Raw genomic sequence first — 20,530 nt, forward strand, 5'->3', positions numbered from 1 at the left:
GCAGCAGCCGGCTTTGCTCAGGGAAAACAAGCAAGAGATCAAGAGAGCACCAGCCCTAGAAGCTGGAGTCTCGTAATCTCTTCTGGGAAGATATAGCCCATTGCCTCTGCTGTTATCTTATTTGCTAGTAGTATACGTAGGGGTGAAGAATAGAACATGGGGATCACCAAGGGCCATCCTATAGGTGTCCTGGCTCATACCGACTATTAAAATGCAAACATATCTGTCATATAAATGTGCATGTCCACTGATTTTACTAGCTGTTGCTATTTGAGAATAATTATATACATGAGAGTTCCCTGGTGGTCCAGTGGGTAAGAATCCGCCTGCCATATTGTAAACCAATTAGCCTCCAATAAAAAAAAGAATCCGCCCGCCAATGCAGGGCACACAGGTTTGATCCCTGGTCCGGGAAGATTCCACAGTGCCATGGGACAACTAGGTGGCTGCTCCATAACTACTGAGCCCTCGCCTAGAGCCCATGCTCTGCAACAAGAGAAGCCACCGAAATGAGAAGCCCACACACCACAACTAGAGAGTAGCCCAGCTCGCTGCAACTAGAGAAAGCCTGTGTGCAGCAACAAAGACCAGAAAATAAAATAAATAAGAGCACTGCGTAAAAAAAAAATTATACATTGAATTTTCCTGGATGTCTTTCATATTTTTGAATTTCAGACTTTGTTTTCATTTCTTTCCTGATGAGTAGACTGAGAAGATAGAGATTTCCTATCAGTGAACAGGTATTTGTCTTATTTTGTGTGTCTACTGCCAGTTTTATCAGTTATTCACATTTATTTGTTGTGGGCTCCATTTCAGGAAACCTAACAGAGTTCTGAACCTGAATCAAGTATTTTATGTTTGCACGATCGGTCGAGAGGAACAGTGCAAGGCCACCACACCATCTGAAAACGATGTGACAGAAGCACTCGTTATTGTTGATGAAAGTTACATATGTTTCACATGCAATGATTTTACAGCCCTTCTGCCAAAATTCCTTTATTTCTGGAATAACCGTTGCCTGATTTCTGTACCTGTTTCTTCCAGCTCTATTCTGCTTCCTTTGGATCAAAACACTGGTTAGTTATGTATCCTCTCAAACTACTTTCTTCTCTAGAACTTTCCCCTCAACTTTTTTTTTGCATTTAACTCAGTTTTTGAATGTTTATATCTCAAAATATTTCCAAGTCTTCATCTCAACTCGAATGAACAAATTTTGAGTTCTCTATGCTAATCATTATGTCAGCCAGAGCAGAATAAGGACCTCTCAGTGTAACCAAGAAGACAGACACGCAACAGAATATAATAAAGCTGATGCCACAATGATAAAAATAAAATGGAGAGGTAGCTCAGTAGAGGGAATAATTGACCTTTTTTTATAATTTTCTTTTATGTGGACCATTTTTAAAAGTCTTTATTGAATTTGGTACAATATTGCTTCTGGTTTATGTTTTGGTTTTTTGGCCTCAAGACATGTGGGATCTTAGCTCCCAGACGAGGGATTGAACCCACGTCCCCTGCATTGGAAGGTGAAGTCTTAACCACTGGACTGCCAGGGAAGTCCGTGGTTAAATCCTCAGAAGCAGAAGGGACCAGGGAAAGATTTCTGGGAAGAGCAGCCTTGGGGCTGGGTTTTGATGTGCGTATAGGCATTTATTTTTGTGTTTCCCTGGTGGCTCAGACGGTAAAGAATCTGCCTGCAATGCAGGAGACCCAGGGTTGATCCCTAGGTCGGGAAGGTCCCCTGGAAAAGGAAATGGCAACCCACTCCAGTATTCTTGTCTGGAGAATTCCATGGACAGAGGTGCCTGGCAGTCCATGGGGTTGCAAAGAGTAGGACACAGTTGAGTGACTAACACTAACACTTTCACAGGTATTTACTGGAGTTGGGAAAAGGATATTTCAGAAAGGAAGGAACAGAAAGTGCAAGGCAGGGAGGTGTTAAGAGCAGAGTATTAGAGTGGCGCATGGTTACTAAGATGAGGGAGGCTCTCCCTAGCCCAGGGTCTCAGAGGACATACGTTTATTGGCTCTGAAGGCCTCCGCTGAGTCCATTTCTTAGGTTTGGCTGTTACGGCTTTATTGCTTCATTCTGCTACACACAGCACACACACCCCCCCATCCCCACCTCATATAACCCTCCTCCTTTCCTCTCCTCCCTTTTATGGGATCTGTGTGAGTGTTTAGGCCCTGGATTTAATTTAGTTGGATCATACTGCAGTAATAACGTTTCTGTACATTTGCCCAGAGGCCTTCAAGTAATGGGTGTATTCTTCACAGGCCAGTAAACAGATGAATAAACCAGCACGCTGTCTTGCATCTCTGCCTCCCTTCTCTATCTTTGCATTTTACCCATCATCTACCGATTGGAGACCTCCGTTGAAAACTAGTGTTTTCCTGGCTCTCTCAGACATGAGAATGCTTGCCTTAAGTTGCTTCTGCACCTGCCAGTCAGTTCCTCGGAGGCCTTTCCTGTGTCCTGGACCTGCAGCAGCTCCAGCCTGTGTTGGATGAGTATACGGACTGCGGTCCGGGGAGGTCTTCCCTGGGGAGAGTCTCAGCTCCCGTCTCTGGATGGCAATTGCTCATTCCTGGGCCATGGGTGCTGACTTTGACTTGATGTAATTGTAATGATAACCACCGGAGAAAAGTAAATCTGAAGCTCTCTAAGTTCCACGTGGAGACTCTGAAAACAGATGGGGACCTGTGCTCAAAGGGGCCACCAGGGCTGCCATGAATAAGAAATCAACCCAAGTACTTGCAAATAAACCACATCCTTGAAGGACCAGCAAGAATACAGGGTGGTTTCTGCTTTCACTAGTTCCTGCCTTCTTTCTAGCTTCCCCCTCCCTTCCTTCTGAGGTCCCACTCACTGCCTGATTTCTCCTTCTGCTTGCTCTGAACATTCTGTCCCTGTTTTCTCTCCTCTAACTTCAGACTCCCCACCCCCCGGGACCCCAGGAGAGCGCCCCCTCCTACTGCCTGGGGAGGCTTTCCGGAGATACAGTCTTACAGTCTCTGGCTGGGCCAGCAAGTTGAGGTCATTGCCGGCCCTGCCAAACGACTGGCCTGAGTTCAGTTACTCCATCTGTCTGTGCTTCACGGAAAACATGAGTGTGGCTCTAGGCCCTCTATTGTGTGTCCTGCCTGAGTTCTGCTCTGCGTCTGCTTTCGTTCCTTCCCCACACCCACCACCCTGTCTTTCCTTGCTCTGGCTCTCCCCAGACATCTGTCTTGCAGCCTCTGCACTCTCATTATGGAGCAGATGGAAAAAGATCAAGTTTTGGACCAGGCTGGTGAGGAAGACTTGGGTTTCGTCCACAGATTTGTTCTGGGGACTGACCAGAACCGGCGTAGTTTAGAGATAGAGCAGGTATAGCTCCCAAAGAGAAACCAGAGGTGCTATTTGCTTATTTCTATGTCCATAGCTCTTCCTTCCTCATGACCACTTCCTTCCTCCCTTCTCCCCTTACATCATTAATTCTCTTCTTTCTTCTGGTCTCTAATCTATTAATATTATCTGCTCTGTCTACCTGTGCTGGTGCTCAGGTGCTCAGTCGTGTCCAACTCTTTATGACCCCATGGAACTGATGCCCACCAAGATCTTATGTCCATGGGATTCTCCAGGCAAGAATACTGGAGTGGGTTGTCGTTTCCTTCTCCAGGGTATCTTCCCAACCCAGGGATCAAACCCGAGTCTCTTGCATTGGCAGGCAGATTCTTTACCACTGAGCCACCAGGGTCTACCTGTATGCTTCTCTAACTTAGCTGTTCCGGGAATGGAATATAGACTAAGGAAGCTAACAGATAACTTGAATTTGACACCCTGCTAGTGCGCCTAAGTTCAGCCATTTTTCAGATTTGCATTTCTGTCATTCAAGTTTATTCTCGCTGAAGTGGAGATGTTGTAATGGTCTAAGCACGAGGGTTTCTAGGAATAAGAGCAAAGACAAAGTTTTTATAGCTCCTGGATCGGAGAAAGTGTTATATACATATTACGTGATATGATGGGAAATAAGGCAAGCAGAATGAACTTGGCTCCCAATTTTCATTGGCCTTCTGATGGCGTTTTTGTCCTCAACAGTCCAGAAACCAAGATTCTTAACATAAGCTTAAACAAAACCAAAAGACAGCCTAAGGCTGGCATCTTCTCTCATGGAGCTCCTCCACAGTACAAAAGGATGAGGCTCCTGTATTCCTTAACTTTCCCTAACCTTAAGACAGCCAGCCCTTCTCCTGGACAAAACTCGTGTGGTATCTGTGTTTGCTTGGATGTGGCAATAAATGAGATTATGGGGGTGGCCAGGGGGAGGCTAAATGTGTGGGTCAAGAAAAGAGGAAAAGAAAAAAGAGAGACACAAAGAAACAAAGAAATTTGGGAGAGTAGAATTCTAAAAAGACAAAATTGAGAAAGGGGGTTGGAAGAATGATTCAAATATGAAAGACAGCCAGAGACACAGAAACGGATTCCTCGGGGTTTTTTTTTTTCTCTTTAGGTAAAAAGTAACCCAAAGACAAAGTGAGACTGGGGCCAGATGGTGGTTCATGGAAGAAAGGCATATATGAGCTTGAGCCAACCCGTCAAGGGAGCAGCACCATCTCTCATCAGTGTGATCATAACCTTTGGAACGAGGGTGTGAGTGACTGCAAAGCCCCATCGCCCTTCTCCTCCCAGCATCATAGTAGCACTAAATCAGACTCCTCTAGCCTGGCTTTCTCCCTCCCTCCCTCCCTCCCTCTCTCCCTCTCTCTCTCTCTTCCTTGCTCTCCCTCATCTCATTGTTTCAGAGAAGGCCAAATTCGAAGTCCTTTCCAGGGAGTGGCCCTGTTCATCTTACTCCCCAGCCAAAGTGGAACAGAGAAGGAGAGAGACACATTCAACAACCAAAAGACTCGGTGGAAAGAGCAGAGAACCATCAACAGTGAGTGGCTTGGATTGTCTAAAACCCTAAATAGACAGAGGGAGGGTGTGTGTTTGTGTGTGTGTGTTTGCGTGTGAAAGGGCTGGAAGCAGGCAATGGAGAATGTCATTGATTTAGAATTGAACAGACATCTCAATTATCTATGGAATTCAAATGAGGAGACACTAAGATGAGCAGATATTATTTAAAAAAAAAAAAAGCCACAGATATCAAAACAAAAGTTTAGATACTAGCGTTTAAAGAGGCCATGGGGTGGATGGGGGGCCCATCATGAACAATGTAGAGTATAAAATTTCCTGACTTGCTGGGAAAGAAGGAGTGAGAATGATGGCAAATGATCACAGGAGAGAGTTTGAAGAAGCGTTGGAAGAAAAGAGAGGAAGGGTCTGAGACTTATGGGGGACCGGTAAAGACCTTGGGAAGCAAGGCATCCTACAGATATGCTTGCCTGGAATGAAGTGCTGATCACAGTCTCCACTCTCCCCACTCACCTGTCAGACATGGTGTTCTTCGGACCCAAAGTGCTCCTGCTTCTCACGGCCCTCATCATGTCCTCTGGTGAGTCCCTACCTTTTTTTCTTTTCTCCCTAAAACGTCAGCTCCTCAGAGGTGGGTGGAGGTGTATGTTAGAGGGAGGATGGAAGGAGGCTGAAGGGGAATGGGAGGAGAGATGCTTGCTATTTAATTCTAGAATTGCCCATTGAAGAGAAGTAAAAGAACACGAGGAGTTCCTTGGCAGTCCCCTGGTTAGGACACTGCGCTCTCACTGCCAAGGGCCTAGGTTCAATTCCTGGCTGGGGAACTAAGGTCTTGTAAGGCTTGCAGCATGACCAGAAAATGAGAGAGAGAGAGAAGAAAAGAACAGACTTTGTGATTAGAGGGATATGATTAGAGACGACCTCAGATCTGGGGGAAGGCAGCTTGAGAGTTATGAAATTAAAGCAAAACTAAGATACACACAAATGCATATTAACCAAGAGGGCCACTCTCATAAATATACAAACAGGGAAATAAATACCAAAGGAGGAAATTCCCTGGTGGCCCACTGGTTGGGACACAGTGCTTTCACTGCCATGGCCCAGGTTCAATCCCTGGTCAGGGAACTAAGATCCCAGTCCCACCCCCACTCACCCTCTGAAAAAAAGAAACCAAAAGGAGAAGCTGATATATATAATTGTGTATACAGACATAAGGACCACCTCACAAGAAACTTAAGTTTAAACCATGAAGAAGGGGCTTTCCTGGTGGCTCAGCGGTAAAGAATCGGCCTGCCCTGAAATGCAGGAGCCATAGGAGATGAAGATCCAATCCCTGGGTCGGGAAGATCCCCTGGAGGAGGGCATGGCAACCCACTCCACTATTCTTGCCTGGAGAATCCCATGGACAGAGGAGCCTGCCGGGCTACAGTCCATGGGGTCGCAAAGAGTTGGACTGGGTAACTGAGCACACACCACGTCTTAAACTGTGAAGGAAAACAGTGGGGATATATTAACCTAACAAACACAAGCACCAGATTCACACAAGCAGATTCACGTGCACAGAGAAAATGTTGCCACCTCTATAGACAGAAGGAAAATGATCTTCATAGATTGTACAGAATTGAACTAGACAACTGGCCACAGAAAGTGAACCTTGGATTTTCAAAAAAAAAAAAAAACCTACTCTTTTTTTTTTTTCTTTCTTATTCTGCCAAACACAGACTATGAGATAATTATTTTAGGCCTTTTTCAGTAGTGTAGCTGGAGGGGCTGGCTGTGGGGACAGAAGGACGGGCCATCAGGAAGGGCTGCTGCCTTGTGGGTGGATCAGGATCCCACCCTTTCTGGATGGACCGAGAGCAAGCAGCCTCCTGAGTCAGGGCCCAGCAGAGCTCCCCTTTGCGCTCAGCCGTCTCCTGTCTTTGAGTGTTTCCATGTCTGTGTGTAGCGCTAACAGTCTGCCTGTTTCTATGTGGAGCTGTAGCAGAAATAAAACACAGGAAGACAAAGTACAGCAATATTCCCATCATTTTCTGGTTCATCTCAGAAAAGCTTTATGGGGTATAGAGCTGGACGCATTCACATACTTCTCTTTCCTTTGTGCAGGCCGGACACCCCTAGGGGTCAGCGGACAGCGAGGAGGTAGGTGATCCCATGGATGTTGGCTCTGTTGGGGTTCTTATCAGGACAATGTAGCCAAATGGTCAGAGGTCCAAGAATTTGTCCTACCATTCAGAGATGCACTGCCAAGGTGTGTGAAATAATAGAATTGAATTCAACAATCCTGTCATTCCATTCATAAAACTTTCTTGTTCACTACTGAAATAACTTCACTCAAATCTTCTCTATGTCCATCTCATTTCCACACCCTCAGATAACACCCACTATTCCTAACAGAAAGAATTTTCCTATCCATTTAAGAGTGGAGAAACTAAAATGCAGACAGAAAAAGAAGTCTTCCCAGTCCTGTAGAGAAATTGTGGCTCAATGAGACAGAATCCAGAAGTTTCGGCTTCCAAAGGTCCACTTCCTTCAGCTCGATTCAACATCTGCAGTTGCCTCTAGGCACCAACATAATTGTAATTTCTCTTGCTTTTCCCAACCCTTGAGAGCACTATAGTATATAACCCTCTAATGAGTCAAAAGATCTAATGAGTAGGTCACAACTGGTGCTTTTAATGAGTTAAGATAGACTAAAATAAAAATATACACTGGGGACTTCCCTGGTGGTCCTGTGGCTAAGACTCCATGGTTCCAATGCAGGGGGGCCCAGGTTCGATCCTTGGTCAGGAAACCAAAACCCCCATGCCACAACTAAAGATGCCAAGAGCCGCAACTAAGACCATGCACAGCCAAAATAAATATTTCTTAGAAGATAAATAAAAATAGAGTACACTGCAAGTAGATTACAGAAGTAAAGTATTATCTTTACTTTTGTTTCAGTTTTATATGCGTATACTGGCTCACAATATAATTTCTTACTGTGCATCTTGGTAGAAGAAATAAAAATACAGAAAAACATTTGGTCTGAATCCTTATGTTTTTTGAACCCAGATTTTATTTCAGCCCTGTGCTGTGCTGTGCTCAGATGCTCAGTCGTGTCTGACTCTGTGTGACGTTATGGACCGTAGCCCGCCAGGCTCCTCTGTCCATTGGATTTCCCAGGCAAGAATACTGGAGTGGGCATCCATTCCCTCTTCCAAGGGATCTTCCCAACCCAGGGATTGAACCCATGTTTCCTGCATTTCAGGCAGATTCTTTGTCACTAGAGCCACCTGGGAAGTCCCAGCACCAGCACAACTAAAAATCCAAATTCCTTTCTTTGGACTGGTTAAGGTCCAGTCCTGTTTTATGACTTTGTGATGCTTTTTGAGCAGAAATATTGTTAAGAGCTGATGAAAATGTCTCCACAAGATTCCTTCTCAGAAAACATTCACAAGTCCTTAATAAAGCTTTTATGGAGGTAGCTCATGGAAAAGGTGGGTAAACTGAGGGATATACAGAAAACTAGTACTCTGCCTGAAATTCTAAGAACACAGCTAGGATATTCTCAAACCCTTTGTTCACCTCCTTCTTCCTCTATTTCTGTGAGTGGTTGGACTGGAATGTAGTTGGAGAGAAATGGAAACAGGACAGGAATTGGCTACACCCCGGAGAAAATCCACTCCCTTCTTACAGCCTCTGGAATGAATCGGGTCAGTGGTTTTTCATTTATCCTGTGGGACTGGAGCAGACTTGAATTCCTTTTATCAAAATCTGCTCTGAAAGAAGAAAGCTCATGTTAAAAATTGTTAAAAAGATGTAAAAGTTTCCTGTCCCATCTGAAGCCTTTCTATCTGGAATTTTTTTTCTTAAAGATAAGGTGAGGAATAAGCAGGGGAAATTCCTTTAAAATGTTTTGTGTTTTGCTTCTAGTACAAGGATCAGTAACTCTGATATGCTTTATAAAAATGCTATTCTCACCAGATTGTAAATCGGACACTTGCATGCTGACCTCAAGGTGAAGTATTATGTGGATTTGCTGACCTCTAGTGGGTAAAACCGATAATGACTATAAGCCTTTTACAGTGAAAATTCATTACATATGGGATGTTTGTTATACGTCTAGTTCTTCACACTGCTTTTTTATGTTGCTTGTTAAAGCAGAGACTATTTGTTTCAGGTGTGGCTGTTATGTACAGTTTCAGATGAAGTTTTCTTAGTTTATCCAAATAGCTTCCATCTTAAGACCTGGACCATTTTTTACTTCTCCTTTTGTCTTTACTTTCCAAGGATCAATAGCAAAGCATCGCCTCTCCTCTCCTCTCTTTCTACCTCACTTGCCACTGTGAGGATCAGCAAACAACCAGTGTAACCTCTTGTGAACATTGTGTAGAAAGTATCATCAGGCTAATATCCAAAAATATCAAAATCATGAATGTCAAAACGCACACTCTGGGGACTTCCCTGATAATCCAGTGGTTAGGATCCTGCACTTCCATTTCTGGGGGTGTCAGTTCAATCCCTTGTCGGGGAACTAAGATCCCACATGCCCAGTAGCACAGTCAAAAGATTAAAAAAAAAAATCACAGTCTTTTTGAGAAAGACAATTTTCATTTAAATAAGTATCACAAAGAGGTCATCAACCCAGGATAACTATCAACAAGCTCTATGATCTTGGATGAGTTATTTATTCTGCTGATGCTCAGTTTTACCATCTGTAAAGCAAGCCCATAGTAATCCCTAACTAGCTGTATCGGTTATTATCTTTTAGGATGAAGAAGTCGTTCTTGCAGTCCAACGCTGAATCAGAGTTTAATCAGTAGACTATCTGATGGCCATGTTGTTCATTCATTCCTCTAAATAAGGACAATGGGAAAGGGACAGTCTAGGGTTAGGATCGTATGAGTATATTCATGGAAGTAGGAAAAGTGTGACATTTGTTTGGGTTACAGGGGAAAGGACTTTGATTGGGAAACAAAGAAAAATCCTTTTAGGATCTTACTACATGATGGCTTCTGTGCTTGACAATTTCACTTCCTGGGAGTGCAGGGGTGGGGGGTGGGGGGCAGAGAATGCTCAGAAAGTGTTTTCTGATTGTTTTTATACAGATGATGTGACCACAGTGACTTCGGAAACATTCACAGAAGATCCTAGTAAGATATTCTTTTATTTCCTTGCTCTCACCTTGTGGATAGAAGGATTCAGGATGATGTCTGTATAAAGTAAGAGGAAGACTAGAAAAGAGTTTCAGAGACGTCCCTGGTGGTCCAGTGGCTAAGATTCCATGCTCCCAATGCAGGGTGCCCAAATCCCATCCCTTCTCAGAGAACTAGGTCCCTCATGCAGCAACTAAGACCTGGCACAGCCAAATAAATAAATATTATTTAAAAAGAGAGAGATGGATTCAGAGCCCTGTTGTCTATCTTAGATGCCACCAAGGCTATAAACATGCCCAATCTTTCTACCGCTTCCTTTTCCTTGTGTGATAGTCCCTTATATTTCCCCCCAAGAGTCCGCATTCTTTCGCGTCAATCTTGCCTCCTTTTAGATCATCATGCCTCACCTGCTTTTCCCTTTGCTGCTTTTCCTGCTTGCATTTTTCATTCCCTGTGTCTGTCATATCTTTGCAGATCTGGTGAATGATCCCTCTACAGATGAAACAGGTAGGTTTCACTCCAGCTCTTAAAAATAGCACATTTCATTCTAATAGTCACAGTATTTATTCTAGCTCTTGAATCAATCTTGTAATTTTTATCACTGGGAAGGGGATGAAAGAAAAGATGGTCCCTAGCCCTCTAAAAAAGAGGAAGCAAAGTGGATTCATAGCTTTAAAAAACTTACATAAAGACTTTCAATGTCAACAGGCCAAATAATACTCAAAAAAATTATTTTCAATGATCTCTCTTCCCCTGGACACAATACAAAAATCCAGCCATTGCCTCAGCTTTTTCCTGTTACCCACATTCTCCTTCCTGCACACTGCCTTCCCCTTTGTCAATCCGGAGACCTTCTCACATCACTGTTTTGTGCCTTTTCAGTTCTGGCTGATATCAAGCCTTCCACTGATGACCTGGGTGAGTTCAGATCTGGGACCTCAGGGCCACGGGGACTGTTCTGGGCTTCCTGCAACACCCATGATGGAAGACAGTACAGCTGGTGAAGAACCCTAAATAGGACTACATGTTATGCAGCACATTTGTCCAACAGTTTAATTGAAATTAATGACATGTAACAGTTTAATTTAAATTAATGACATGTTTGATCCCCTAACAAGCAAGAACTGTGGTTTGATACACAAACTGCCAAGGTTTGATTTTTCTCTTCAAGTTTCCAAGATCAAATGGGTAAAGGTAAAAGTGAACAAAACTTATTTTCTTCTAAACTTTATCTAATACAGTGAAGTGAAGTGAAGTGAAGTGAAGTGAAGTCGCTCAGTCATGTCCGACTCTGCGATTCCGTGGACTGTAGCCTGTCAGGCTCCTCTGTCCATGGGATTTTCCAGGCAAGAGTACTGGAGTGGGTTGCCATTTCCTTCTCCAGGGGATCTTCCCAACCCAGGGATCGAACCCGGGTCTCCTGCATTGCAGGCAGACTCCTTACTGGCTGAGCCACAAGGGAAGTCTGAGATAGATAAAGGAGTGGATAATTTTACTCAGTTTCACCAAAAATATATAATCAAGCAAAAGAAGCTGTGAAATCTCAGAGTCCTTGACTATATTCAGTGTTGAGAGTTAGGAAAGGCTTTTCTGAAGGGCACATTGACTAGGCTGATTCCTGGAAGACAAGTAGAAGTGAATCAAATGAATGGAAAGGCAAAGAGCTTTCAGGTAAAGAAAACAATATGGGCAAAAGCTTAGGATGGAAAAGAAAAACACCCAGAGAACAGTTCATGCAAGGGAAAGTTCTAAGCAGATTATTGAATTGGAAAGCCAACAAGAACGCTGTTGCCTAGTCCCAATAAAATGTGATGTCCTGAATTATTTTGTTAGAGGTATGGGAGAGAAATGAGGAGTCAGGGAGCCGGGACTGTTGAGAAGAAGTCCAGTTTTCTATTAGATAGATGGTAGCTATTGGGTGGATGGTAGCACCATTCACTGAACATTTTGAATTGGTGAAGGGAAAGAAGGCAGTTTGAGACATGGAAGGATCTTTAAAAAAAAAAAAATCCATGAGCTCTTCCGCAAAATGGCAGTTGAATTTGTAGACCTGGAGCTTATTAGAAGAAAGTTCTGAGCTAGACATAGAAGTTTGAGAATTCTCAGCATGTAAACCTGCGACTGAAAACATGGGAGCCTGGGTTGGATCTCTGGTAGGGGAAGTAGATCCCATATGCCACAGCTAAGAGTCCACATGCCCCAGCGAAGATCCTGCATGCTGCAGCTAAGACCCAGCGCACCGGAAACAAAGAAATCGGGCATAGATGAGATCACCTAGCTAGCATTCTTCCTATAGTATCCTATTAGCAGCGCTTCCGATAACATTCTACAGGTAACTCCCGTGGTTAGTCCATTTCTTCAAGATGCGTCTTAATCCTTGACTTACTCTCCATTCTACAAATTCAGCCAGTATTTAACTTGCCCCTAGGTTAGGACTGGGGCTTCCCTGGTGGCTCAGCGGTAAAGAAACCACCTTCAATGCAGGAAATGCGGGTTCGATCCCTGGGTTGGGAAGATCCTCTGGAGAAGGAAATGGCAACTCACTCCAGTATTCTTTCTTGGAAAATCCCATGGACAGAGGAGCCTGGTGGGCTACAGTCCACAGGGTTACAAAGAGTCGGACATGACTGAGCACATGCGGGGGTCTCAAGTAAGGCAACATGACAGTTACAGGGCAGTGACTTCTAGAACCAGTAATAACAATAAAATTTCCACCTTTCAGCCTCACTCAATGACAAAAATACTACCACAGGTATGATTTTCTTTTGCCTGTCTTTTTCTTAAGCTTTTTTTTTTTCTTCCTGAAGATTCCTAATCTCCTTGTTCTTGGGAGAATACTTGGTACATCTGCTAGTTTTATTTCCAATTCTTTCTCAAAGACTATTTGCAATCTTCTTCATATCCCTCCCACCCTACCTCACTGTCTATGAGTTCCTGTTCTAAAGTTTGTGGGGAAAAGATGGGACCACTATTGCATGGTCCCAGAACAGTCCTCTCCATAAACTAACTTTGAACATAATCTGTCTGTTAGTGGGTCGGGAAGTGACCTCAAGGACTCAACATTACTGTAGACGTCATGCTTTCTCTAACATATTGATAATTCTGATGTGCAGCTAGGGTTAAAAACCACCAGAACAGAGAAATAGTGATCCACTTTAGAATTCAAATTTTTCAGAATATGACTGTTAGCATTTCATCTTTGATGTTACACCTGTCTAACCCTAGAAGGACTTTTTCCTAGAAGAAGCCACAGGGACTATTTTATTCTCTTTCCTTTCAGGTAGGGAAGCACCTAAATTTCATTGTTTAGCCAACATCTATTATTGTTTTGTGGGCTTCCCTGGTGGCTCAGCTGGTCAAGAATCCACCTGCAATGCAGAAGACCTGGGTTCAATGTCGTGAAGATCCCCTGGAGGAGGGCATGGCAACCCACTCCAGTATTCTTGCCTGGAGAATCCCCATGAACAGAGGAGCCTAGCAGGCTACAGTCCATGGGGTCGCAAAAAGATGGACATGACTAAACAGCAGCATTATTGCTTTGTATTGGTTACAAGAAGAACATACCCCAGCTTACAGTGATCCTCTGCAGAGACTACTCTGTAGGTTTTCCCAACTCTCTCTCCCCTCCTCCATTCCTCTAACCATGTGTTTTTATGGTGGGTATCTTCAGAGTGCCGGGATGAGAAATTCGCCTGCACAAGACTCTACTCCGTGCATCGGCCAATCAAGCAATGCCTCCATCAGATATGCTTCACCAGGTAAAGGGTCCCGTATCACCCAGAGAGCCGCCCATGAGAGCGCTTTCATGTCAGTAACTATTTAATGAGCACCCATTCTGGAATTTCAGTCTCTAGCGGGGCAGAAGTTTTAAGCATCACCCTTTTAGCTATTCCGAAGGTGCCAGTTAGAACCTAGAGTCTGCACGGACTTAAAGAATGAACTTATGGTTGCTGAGGAAGGATACAGATGAGGAATAGTTAGGGAGTTTGGAATGGACATGTACACACTGCTGTATTTAAAATGGAGAACCAACAACGACCTACGGTATAGCACAGGGAACTCTGCTCAATGTCACAGAGGAGAATGGATACGTATATTATGGTTGAGTCTCCTTGCTGTTCACCTGAAACTATCACAACGTTATTAATCAGCTCTATCCCAAGACGAAATAAAAAGCTTTTTTAAAAAATGAAAATAGTTTAAAAAATAAAGCAAATAGACTTAAGACCTGAGAAATAAGTAATGGGAACTGTATTATGATAGAAGAAAAAAAGAACCTTGAGTCTGGATCGAGGCACACGGAACAGTTTAACTAACAAATGTAGATGCTGAAGGCAAAGATGGTGAGTACTGGAGGAAGGATGGTCATGAGGGAAACAATGGTTTATCAAATTTATCACATCCGAGAAATAGACTGGAGCTGAAAATGCAAGCGTGAAGGTAGAAAATAGTAGGGAGTAGTGTGGAAAGTATTAAAGCTTGAGTCTAGGTGGAAGTTGTAACTAACAAGAGTGATCGATACCATTCTATCTTCTACACTGCTTGGGTGGGGGTGGGAGTGGGAAGTCTGAAATACTTAAAGAAATCCAGGTATTTCCAGGAGTTGAAAGAGGCATCTCAGGCTGAGGCTAGTTCTCCCTCTCAATGCTTTTTCCATCTCCTTCTTGCACCGTGACATTGGATCTATGGCAGTTCACGGCGTATGTACGTCATCAACAATGAGATCTGCTCCCGTCTTGTCTGTAAAGAACACGAAGCTATGAAAGGTAAGACTGGCTTTGATGGGGAGGAACAATAATGAGAGCAACTGATAACTGGGGCAAGGTGCTAACAGACCCAAGATGTGGCTTTGGAGGAGGGCTTTAGGCTGCTCTCTGACTTCCATCAGCTTCTGCTCCACCTAGTTACCCCAATAAACGATATAAAGAAAGCACCATGTTTGGTATATTCATAACCCTCAAAGCTGCTGTACAGCACAGGAAGCTCAGCTCTGTGTTCTGTAATGACCTAGAGGGGTGGAATGAGAGGAGGAGGGAGGGAGGCTGGAGAGGGAGGGGATATATGAATGCGCATTGGGCTTCCCTGGTGGCTCAGCCATAAAGAACCCATCTACCAATGCAGAAGATTTGGGTTTGATCCCTAGGTTGGGAAGATCCCCTGGAGAAGGAAATGGCAACCCACTCCAGTATTCTCGCCTGGGAAATCCCATGGACAGAGCAGCCTGGCAGGCTACAGTCCATGGGGTCACAAAGCGTTGGACACGACTGAGCAACTAAATAACACATAGCTGATTCACTTTGTTGTACAGCAGAAACACAGCATCATAAAGCAATTATCCTCCATTATTAACATTAAAAAATTGATAACCCTTAAGAAAGCACCGCTAAATCTCTTTCCAACTAGACAGAAACCCCTAACTTCTCTTATGTGTAGATAGCCCTTTCAGATGCTCTGCTACTTTGAAGATCATTCACCAGAGATAAAAGGCCAAGTCAACTATTACAGATAACAGTCTCTACTAGTCCTGCAGCCACGTTCATAACTCCAGAGGGGGAAAAAGACACTAATTTAGAGACTATAATATTTGGATACATAAAAAAATCACTTGGACATTGGCTGAACACTGGCTACCTTTTCAATAGTCCACCAATTCCAAGAACCATTTCCCTTGCTTATTGTGATATTTCAGAGGTAGAGTAAGGTAGAAAGATTTTATTTAAAAAATTGCAAGAGTCCAGATGTGTGGTTAGACACTGTGCATGGTGTGAAAACACTATTTCTCACCTTCCCCTGGCCCAGCCTCAGATGATGGCTGCCGTCGTCAAAGTCACCACATGCAAAAGCCACTCTGACTCAGCTGCCAGCCTTGCACTGACCCCCTCTGAGTAAGAGCTGTACTTAACTTCGCAGAAGGAAACTTTCCTCTTGCCTTCATTGGCTCTGCAAGCCACCTGCAAGGGAAGCACCTTGACACTGAGGATGAGTATCTGGGACTCGAGGCGCTTTCAAGTGTCTCGGGGGACTTGCTAAAGTTAGCCATTTGCACACAGTAAACACTTTTGAATGACTGGACCTCATTTTTTTTTTCTGCTCTTTAATAAGTCCACAATTAGAAGAATTGGGAGCAAGGTGTGAAAAGGAAATTAAAATTTACTGACCACCTGTGCTCACTTCTTTTGCATCCATTCTTTCGTTTTCAACTACATGTTTAAAGCAGGTATTTCAATGCTTTTTTGCAGAAAAGGATGGTGAGGTTCAGAAAAGTCAAGAATCTTTCTGGTAGGGAGTAAATAACCAGTAAGTGGCAGATCCCAGGTTCTAACCCTGATCTATTTCTCTTCAACCCTTTCACTGCACCACTGTGCAGTCTCCTCTTTCTTCTTCTCTTCTCTTGGAGCCCTGGCCACCTTCCTACATCCTCATCTCAGCATGCTCTGCTTCTCTTCTAGATGAACTCTGCCGTCAGAAGGCTGGTCTGCCCCCAAGGCGACTCCGACGCTCCAACTATTTCCGCCTTCCTCCCTGTGACAATGTGAACTTGCAGGGACCCAGTGGTCTGTGATCAACAAGGAAGAGGAAGGAAAGAATGTGTGGGTGGGAGGGAACTCCTTGTCCAACCATTGTCAGCCAACCCATAGACATGAATAGTTCTTAAACCAATCCCTTTGCAATGTCTAGCTTTTGCCCCTACTTCATTTTTTTTTTTACCCGCTTCTGTCATTTTTCAGTACGTAACATATAGTTTGTGTAGTATTGCATGGTTTTGCTGCTTCTCCGTATCATAGACCTGGTAGATAAATGATTAACATGTCGCTTAGATAGAAACATTCTATGTACAATGTCAAGAGAAAATAAACTTGAATAAAATTATTAAAAATATTAACTACTGAATCTGTTTGAGATAGATCTTAGGGGGGAAGATGTCATCACTGTCAATCTCAACTAACCATAGAACATCAATATTTTACATTCAAGCATTTCCTAGATTAACTCTCCATTCACTTAAGTGGTACTCTTTACTTCTACTATTTTGCTGGATTATCCTAACTTTTGCCTGTTATGTCCTCTTTCTGTTGTTCAGTCACTCAGTCACGTCCATGGACTGCAGCACACCATGCTTCCCTGTCCTTCACTATCTCCTAGAGTTTGCTCAAACTTATGTCCATCAAGTCCGTGATGCCATCCAACCATCTCATCTCTGTTGTCCCCTTCTCCTCCTGCCTTCAATCTTTTCCCAGCAACAGGAAAAAAACAGGGTTTTTTTCCAATGAGTCAGCTCTTTGCATCAGGTGGCCAAAGTGTTGGAGCTTCAGCTTTAACATCAGTCCTTCCAATGAATATTCAGGGTTGGTTTCCTTTAGGATTGACTGGTTTGATCTCCTTGCAGTCCAGGAGACTCTCAAGAGTCTTCTCCAGCACCACAGTTAGAAAGCATCAATTCTTTGGGGCTCAGCCTTCTTTATATGCCCTCTTTATGAGAAGGATTATGGTAATTTTGTAGTTCTAGAAAATACTCCAGAAACAAGAGTTATTCAGTCCTACTATAAAGACCCAAAATGTCTTCTGCTAAGCTCAGAAGCTGAGGCTAGAGAGAGGAGTACACCAGGTATAAAGTTATCCAGTTTTTCATGCGGTTAGTTATTCAATCACCAAGCAGAGCTAGAAAATCTTACAACTATTCACAACTATCGTGTCTGTTTTACACGAAGAGAAATACTCTATATTAGGACAACAGTCCACAATGTCATAGAACAAAACCATATTATGAATGACAAATTAAACATCATGGATGCTTTCATTTAAATAACATAGTACCTTTCCAAAAAAGCCAGTGGAATTCAAACAGAAACTAGGGGACTTTGAGACAGTTCTATGTGGCAGAAGTCCACTTGGTAAGGGTTGGATTCCTTCCACTTTGCAGAAAAACTACCGAAATGAGGACTAGATTCTTGCTGTTAAGGAGCAGCTTAGTTTAATAGGATTTGCACAAATGATTAAAGAGAAATACTAGGAAAAAACCCTTGATGCTCTTCATGAACTTGACCCTTACTGCACATTGACTGAGAGGTGGCATTCCCAACAGAAAGCACCCCAATCCCGTTATTGTATACATTGCAAATTAGACATTTAAAATAAAACTTTTTCCAACTTCCTTCTCAGAGAAGAGTGGTCTCCTTTGGTCTATCTCTCTTTTCTGTGTTTAGAAAAAGACCTGAACTTGGGCTTTTATCTTCCTTTGAAAGCTGAGTAGCAGCATCGCTCACATATCTCTGTTCTGCTCTTCTCCATCTTCTCCTCCTTCCTTGACCACTGGTTCTCCAACATTACAAACTTGTTTACTCTCCCCCAGATGTGGCCCACTCCTCAGTTCTCCAGAAAGTTCTCTTTCTTTTCTGTCCCCTTCGGTCTTACTGGATTCAGTTTCATGTTTTACCCTTCCTTTACTTTTGTGTCATCAAATTCCTGTGCTTTGCCATTTCTCACTGTTCTGATGTCCTCTGCTTTTTGTCTTCTTCTCCATGTGGAAAGCAACACTTCTAACTCACTTTCCATCCTTGCTTTCCTCCCCCTTACAAAGGCTTGTTTTCTCTCAGTCTCAGGGCAGTTTCAGGAGGTTAGTTTTGGTTCCAGTTTTCTTTCCCTCTGTCCTCTCTTCCCCACTTACAAAGCTGCATTCATCTTTTTGGTATAGCCACTATGGAGAACAGTGTAGAGGTTCCTTAAAAAACTAAAAATAGAACTACCATATGATCCAGCAATAGTACTACTGGGCATAATCCGGAGAAAACCATACTTCAAAAAGATATATGCATCCTAATGTTCATTTCAGCACTATTTAAAATAGCCAGGATATGGAAGCAACCTAGATGCCCATCCAACAGAGGAATGGATAAAGATGTGGTACATATATACAATGGAATACTACTCAACCATTAAAAAGGATGATGCCATTTGCAGCAATATGGATGGACCTAGAGATTGCCATGCTAAGTGAAGTAAGTCAGAGAGAGGAGAAACATAGTATGACATCCCTTATATGCGGAATCTAAAAAGAAATGGTACAAATGAACTTACAAAATGGAAATGGACTCAGTCTTAGAGAACAAACTTATGCTTGCCAGGGGTAAGGATTGGGGAAAGAAATAGTTAGGGAGTTTGGGATGGACATGTACACACTGCTATATTTAAAGTGGATAACCAACAAGGACCTACTGTATAGCACAGGGAACTCTGCTCAATGTTATTTGGCCGCCTGGATGGGAGGGGAGTTTAGGGAAGAATGGATACCTGTATATGTATGGTTGAGTCCCTTTGCCAAACAACTAAAACTATCACAACAGTATTAATCAGCTATACTCCAAAACAAGATAAAAAGTTAAAATTTTCATTCACTTCCTTTTTGTTGCTGTTTACTCTCAGCCCCTTTCAGGTCCCTGGTGTTCTAGTTTCCCTTCCTTGGTCTACCCCAGAAAAAGACTGGAAAACATTTTACTCTTAATGGTATTAATATTACTCTTTTCCTGGTGAACACAAATGACAATCTTCTTAAGCAAGGAACTTTTATTCTGATGAAAAAGAGTTATTTGAGGGAATTCATGGGGGTCCACTTCCAGAGCCAAGGCCCAGGGTTCAATCCCTGGTGGGCAACTAAGATCCTGAAAGCCTCGCTGTGTGGCCAAAAAAAAAAAAAAATTATTTGAACTGAAACAGTGGATATTTAGTGTTGGATATAAAAGATTTGGTTAAAGTTTTGGGAAAAGTATCACTGGGCTTCCCAGGTGGTTCAGTGGCAAAAAATCTGCCTGCCAATGCAGGAGACATGGGTTCAATCCCTGGGTCAGAAAGATCCCCTGGAGAAGGAAATGGCAACCCACTTCAATATTCTTGCCTGAAAAATTCCATGGACAAGAGGAGCATGGCAGGCTATAGCTCATGGTGTTGCAAAGAGTTGGAAATGACTGAGCATGCCTGCAAAAGTATCATTAGGCAGTGATGATTATCTCTTCCTGGCACCTTGAAGAGACAGACTCAGCTGCCGGTTCACCTCATCTAAAAAAAAAAAGAAAACATGTTTTCTTCTTGTCTTCTCTTCCAAAATTGCTCTGAACCTAACCTTCCCACATCATTTCACGCATGTGACTGAAGTAAATTCTCCTTCTTCTTTGAATGAAGAAGTTCTGGAGATTCAAATGTGCACTCTACTCTCTAAAAAGAGCTCCTTGCACACTTTCTCTAAGTATTCATTTGACTCATGGTGCAAAAAGCTGTCTCTCCACTTCTGGACCATTCTTTTGATGTCCCCGAGCAGTATGTGTTACCAGCCACAAGCTCCTCCCCCTCCCTGATGCCTGACGCTCGTGGCGAGAGTTGATGTTTACACCTGATCAGAAGGTGCAAGCAACTTTGCTTCCTTCTGTACAGAAGCAGCTGGAACACACTGAAAAGACACAGCTGAATAGAAAGAGAAGTTGGAAGAGTACCAGAGAAGGGGGAG

General features: G+C 43.2%; 1 protein-coding gene across 9 annotated transcripts in view; it reads left to right on the top strand.

The window, feature by feature from the left end:
• Positions 1-16,912, top strand: part of MFAP5 (microfibril associated protein 5) — a 39,701-nt gene extending 22,789 nt beyond the window's left edge. For 3 of the 9 annotated variants that reach the window (XM_081587916.1, XM_081587917.1, XM_081587920.1), the window contains 12 exons: positions 817-1,076; positions 4,494-4,633; positions 4,786-4,919; positions 5,418-5,477; positions 7,004-7,039; positions 9,988-10,032; positions 10,510-10,542; positions 10,918-10,953; positions 12,758-12,787; positions 13,706-13,793; positions 14,728-14,801; positions 16,485-16,912. In XM_081587916.1, coding sequence (XP_081444042.1) covers positions 4,533-4,633; positions 4,786-4,919; positions 5,418-5,477; positions 7,004-7,039; positions 9,988-10,032; positions 10,510-10,542; positions 10,918-10,953; positions 12,758-12,787; positions 13,706-13,793; positions 14,728-14,801; positions 16,485-16,597 — 750 coding nt within the window. In that variant the 5' untranslated portion in view covers positions 817-1,076; positions 4,494-4,532 and the 3' untranslated portion in view covers positions 16,598-16,912. Of the gene's footprint in view, positions 1-816; positions 1,077-4,493; positions 4,634-4,704; positions 4,920-5,263; positions 5,478-7,003; positions 7,040-9,987; positions 10,033-10,509; positions 10,543-10,917; positions 10,954-12,757; positions 12,788-13,705; positions 13,794-14,727; positions 14,802-16,484 lie in introns of all 9 variants that reach the window. The other 6 variants (XM_081587918.1, XM_081587919.1, XM_081587924.1 and 3 more) reach the window with 5 other exon arrangements.
• The last annotated feature ends 3,618 nt before the right edge of the window (positions 16,913-20,530 follow it).

This window comes from Giraffa tippelskirchi, chromosome 4, assembly GCF_054371585.1.
Source record: "Giraffa tippelskirchi isolate mGirTip1 chromosome 4, T2T-mGirTip1v1.2.pri, whole genome shotgun sequence".
Taxonomy (NCBI): domain Eukaryota; kingdom Metazoa; phylum Chordata; class Mammalia; order Artiodactyla; family Giraffidae; genus Giraffa; species Giraffa tippelskirchi.